The sequence below is a fragment of the Rutidosis leptorrhynchoides genome, chromosome 3 (assembly GCF_046630445.1).
Source record: "Rutidosis leptorrhynchoides isolate AG116_Rl617_1_P2 chromosome 3, CSIRO_AGI_Rlap_v1, whole genome shotgun sequence".
NCBI lineage: Eukaryota > Viridiplantae > Streptophyta > Magnoliopsida > Asterales > Asteraceae > Rutidosis > Rutidosis leptorrhynchoides.
In genome coordinates this window covers 548,912,675-548,917,400 of record NC_092335.1, presented here as the reverse complement: position 1 = coordinate 548,917,400, position 4,726 = coordinate 548,912,675, and the positions used below count along the sequence as shown (strand labels likewise).

The 4,726-nt window shown below is 32.2% G+C and overlaps 2 protein-coding genes across 3 annotated transcripts; one reads left to right on the top strand and one right to left on the bottom strand.

Annotated features, from left to right (window-relative positions):
* Positions 1 to 245: 245 nt before the first annotated feature.
* LOC139898512 (cyclase-like protein 2) lies at positions 246 to 2,349 on the top strand. Its single transcript, XM_071881256.1, has 6 exons — positions 246 to 680; positions 909 to 953; positions 1,088 to 1,160; positions 1,233 to 1,330; positions 1,444 to 1,514; positions 2,030 to 2,349. Exons 1-6 carry the CDS (start codon positions 248 to 250, stop codon positions 2,153 to 2,155), a joined length of 846 nt encoding a protein of 281 aa, XP_071737357.1. The 5' UTR covers positions 246 to 247; the 3' UTR covers positions 2,156 to 2,349.
* Positions 2,350 to 2,413: 64 nt separating this feature from the next.
* LOC139898511 (enhancer of rudimentary homolog) lies at positions 2,414 to 4,060 on the bottom strand. Of its 2 annotated transcripts, none has more exons than XM_071881253.1 (4): positions 3,946 to 4,060; positions 3,436 to 3,529; positions 3,075 to 3,195; positions 2,414 to 2,670 (listed from the first exon to the last, which is right to left on the bottom strand). In XM_071881253.1, exons 1-4 carry the CDS (start codon positions 3,946 to 3,948, stop codon positions 2,580 to 2,582), a joined length of 309 nt encoding a protein of 102 aa, XP_071737354.1. In that variant the 5' UTR covers positions 3,949 to 4,060; the 3' UTR covers positions 2,414 to 2,579. The 2 variants fall into 2 exon arrangements, with proteins under 2 accessions (XP_071737354.1, XP_071737355.1); XM_071881254.1 differs by having other exon boundaries at positions 3,436 to 3,499; positions 3,946 to 4,023.
* Between the last annotated feature and the right edge of the window lie 666 nt (positions 4,061 to 4,726).

Below are 4,726 nucleotides of genomic sequence, written 5' to 3'. Positions count from 1 at the left end.
GCAAGCCCCCCAAAGTGTAGCAAGTGAGGATTGAACTTGGGTCCCTTTGGAACTTTCCAAGCATCCTACCACCAAGCCAACCCCTTGGGGTTATCATGTGGTTAATTATAAGCAATACACCGATTTTTGCGACTTTATTGGGATTTTAATATGATTTAATTTGCTTATTTAGATTACTCTCACATTACGTCAAAGGTGATAGTTTTCAACCATATATAATTGCTGACTAACTATATATATAACTTATATGTGTGTTATATTAACCCCGTTATCCATCTATCTGACCAAAATGGCAAGAAATTTGACAAATCAGTTGATAATTTGTATGCTAATTGTCTTACCATCTCTTGCTTTATCATCAGCACTAATTAATAGCGCCTACCCATCTCCATACGGTGAAGAACTTATCGTTTCAAGAAAGGAAGTTTATGGAAATGGTAGAATTTATGACATCACACATAGAATTAGTTCTGAAACACGTTCATGGGAATCTGATGACGGGATTGGGGATGAGTACCTAACGTTCCAATCCACTATGAAGAATGGATCAGATTGTAACTTTTCGGAAATAAAGTTACCTTCTCATTCTGGGACTCATGTTGATGCACCTGGACATGTTTTTGATAATTACTTCGATGCAGGGTTTGATATCGATAGTCTTGATTTAGATGTACTTAATGGTATTAATTTAAACTGATCGACCAATTGTATAGAGATAGATTTTGCTGTTATCGTTTTATTAAAATTTATGTTTTCGGTATTTTAATGCATGAAGGATAAGGATATATGCTGGACTATAACTTTCCCCTTTATAACAGTTGTGCTGTTAGATATAAGACTCACTTTGAAGAACTTTAGTTTTGTTAAAAGCATGAAGAAATTTTAACAAATCTTTCTTTTTTTCACAGGACAAGCATTATTAGTGGATGTTCCTAGGAATAATAACATAACAGGTACTTGTTCAGTTATGGTTCTGTTCCTTCTTTCATAAATTGTTGATTTAAGTTTATAACGCGACTTATTTCTTCAAAAAAAAAAAAAAAAAAAACTTGTGAATAAATCTTGATGACTTGTTAAATTACTACAGCCGAAGTTATGAAGTCGTTGAACATTCCTAAGGGAGTAAAGCGTGTACTTTTCAGAACATTAAATACCGACAGGTAATCTATTACTTATTTCGCTTATAGTTTGCTTTTTCTTAATTGGTATATTGTTCGGGTTGTTAATATCAGGCGGCTAATGTACAAAAAGCAATTTGATACGAGCTATGTGGGATTTATGAAGGATGGAGCTCAATGGCTCAAGGACAACACAGATATCAAACTTGTTGGTAAATCACTTGACTGCGAGAACCACTATATACTTGCCACGACGTTTATGTATTATGCATAATCATCTTGAAAATTATCAAGACATGATTAGTCATTTGTTATGGTTTTGTAGGTGTTGATTACTTATCGGTTGCTGCATATGATGATCTGATCCCTTCTCATCTTGTCTTCTTAGAAAGCAGAGTAAGTTGCATACATCTTATCGCCTCATTAACCTAGAACCAGTGTTGCATATCCCCTCGGTCAAAACTCAGTCAAACTTGGAATTACTAGGAAAACTTGTCAAAATCAGTCAAAGTCAAACTTGGTTAACATCCGAATACTCTGTGAGTTGTCGAGTATTCCCTAAAAAGTACTGACCGAGTTATCCCCGAGTAGCGATTTTTGCAACCTTGGCTAGTTCATACTTGAAGGAAACTCTTTTTAGTTTTTGCAGAATGTTTTATAGTACTTGTCAATAGTCATAAACTATGGATTAAAAAATTATCAAGATCAAAAAAAGAAAAAAAAAAGAAAGAGTGATTATGATATTGGAAGATAGATGGTTGTAACTTTAATGACATTAATGGGGTTCTCATGGAGTGCATATCTTTCATTTTTGTCATACATTGCGTCATTAAACAATATCTTCCCGAAAACCTAGGCACGTAGTCGTGTCTAATTGACATTTATACCCTTGCTATTTTTTGTGATTACAGGAAATCATTCTTGTTGAAGGTCTTAAACTTGAAGATGTAGAAGCAGGAATATATAATGTTCACTGTTTACCATTAAGGTTACTAGGAGCTGAAGGCTCTCCCATAAGATGCATTCTCATCAAGTGAAACAGATGCTACTAGTATCATACTATCATACGAAAAACATGTTTCTAAATAAACATTATTTTCTGTAACTTAATATCGTTCAGATGGTGTTTCTAGCTTCTTGTTGTAAGCTAATGCTTTTGTAAGCTTAATAGTTATAGCTAATGCTTTGTGTAAGAAATTTCTTGTTTGTGCTAAACTGATTCTTAAAATCATCATATATCATATATCATATATAAGTATATAACAAATTAACAAACAATCAGACAGAAGGTAACAACATATTATCGATACATTTTTCCTGATCAACCTGTTCATAATATAACATACAACTTTCCTACTTAAATCACATACGCAACATGATGGTATAGTTGTAGGCAGGCAGAAGACAAGTGCAATAATAACCTTGTGTGCTTAAAGGAAAGTTTTGTTTAATCTTTTACAATCAATTTGCCAAATTTCTAAGGTGATTAAACATCCTTTGTCGGATCCATTGACGATCATTTGGAAGGTATGCCTGGATAGACTGATCATAGCTGCAAAGCAGAATTATTTAACAAGATTTATTTAGCAACCAAAACGTTAGACCTGTTTGTGCATTTCAAAAAGGTCGAGTACTCTTAAGTATATGTATTTAGCAAACAAAATACAAGGAAAACAGTACGGGTCAAACAAGTTGAAAGTTCCTGGAAGTTTTAGCATCCCATAAGTCCCGCCTGGCGACTTTTACAACCGATAGATCAAGCAAAATAATTTAACATTTAAATTTTTTTATGCATAGTCACAAAGGTCTCAGATGGATGCTAAATCCTTGTTTTATACAAGATGGAAAAGGATTTTAACTGATCAGATTTTTCATTTTATTCGCTACAGATTTTCAAGGACGACAATGCAACATAGTTATAAAAACCATATAGTATGAATCAGAAAGGAAACTTACACTAAAGCACTTAAGTCAGTAAGGCCATCAATGAAATTATAAAGATCTTCAATGTCATAAGTTATATTTCTGATTGTCGGATTCAATTCTTTGAGTTTCCTTTCATATAGAGCACATATACCTGCAAGTAACAGATGTGGGACATACAAATTATTGGAAAATAGAAATTAAAGACAGGTTAAACATACACGACATGTACTTATAAGCATCGTTCATACTCGAAACAGACAACAGTATGCAATTGGATAGAGTATTGGATTGTAAGGTCAGAAATAAAAAACTTTCGTGCATTAATTTCAATCGTAAATTTAAGTTAAACACAAGAAAATGTAGAGTAATGTGAAAACTATAATATACATACCATCCATTGCTTGACTTATAGATTCATAATCCATAAACGTCCTCGTTGATCGGTTATGAGACGTCTGCATGAGTATAATTGTGTGTCTGTTAGCCTATACACAATCAAATACAACACCAGCTAACATTAGTAACAACTAACAAATTACTAGAAATAAAAAATCACTTGTAATTTTCCCAAATTCAACTCGAAATTGAAGTTCACACATTATCAAGCACAGCTCGTTAAACAATGAATTTAATTTTAAAAAAAAATGTTAGGGCTCACAGAACTATTACAACACTTAATTCAAACAAACAATACGACGTCGCTTTATATTCAATGTGTATCGTCGAATTATTATAAACCTAATAATGAGAAATACATATACATAATCCGGATTCATTTTAAACACGTTAGAGATTATAAGTAACGAGATACGAGTGCTACAAACAGGTTTACGTATAGCATATGTAATATGTATATGTATGTATATTAATACAGTAAATAAGGAGAGTGTGTATTACTCACCATTAGAGATTCGGCGGGAAGTTAATTGGAGATCAAACAAGTTTTTTTTGTCAGCTCAGTGATTCAATTAGTTTTTTTATGAATGAAAACGAAATTGGTACGCAAATTGGGGATTTTCATATTTTGAGAATTGAAATAACTGCCCCCTAGGGTTTTAACAAGTTTTAAGTTTAACCACTTAAGCTTTTTGAAATAAAGTACAGTATTTTGCATAATTCAAATAAGATTAAGAACACAATACAAAAAAAATTAGAAAATCAATACCCTAATTAGGAGTATGCATTAAACGGTTTCGACCATGAAATCGACTAAACCAAAAGGATTTGGTTAAAATGGGTTGGTTAATATGATTTTGATTTGATTTTTTAATCTCATCTGAAAATATTAACGGTTTACAGTTTGGATTTAGTTTTTAAAATAAAAGTTTGGTTTCAAACTGAAAAACCGAAATAAACAATTATTTGTGGTATATATACTAGGTTTTTGAGCCCGTGCGTTGCACGGGTGTGTAAAAAATTGTGCAAAAATGTAATTTACAGTTCATATTGTTATGTAAATAGCGATATTAAAAAAACAGAAAAAGTATAAGAATTATTTAAGAGCCCGTGGTGATGAAAAATTTTAAAAATTCTTTTAAGTTTAAGAGCTCGTGTTGTCGACAAATTTTAAAAATTCCTTTTGAGTATAAGAGCCCGTGGTGTTGACGAATTCTAAAAGTTCTTTTGAGTTTAAAAGCCCGTGGTGTTGACAAATTTTAAAAGTAATTTTGGGTGGTGTTAGT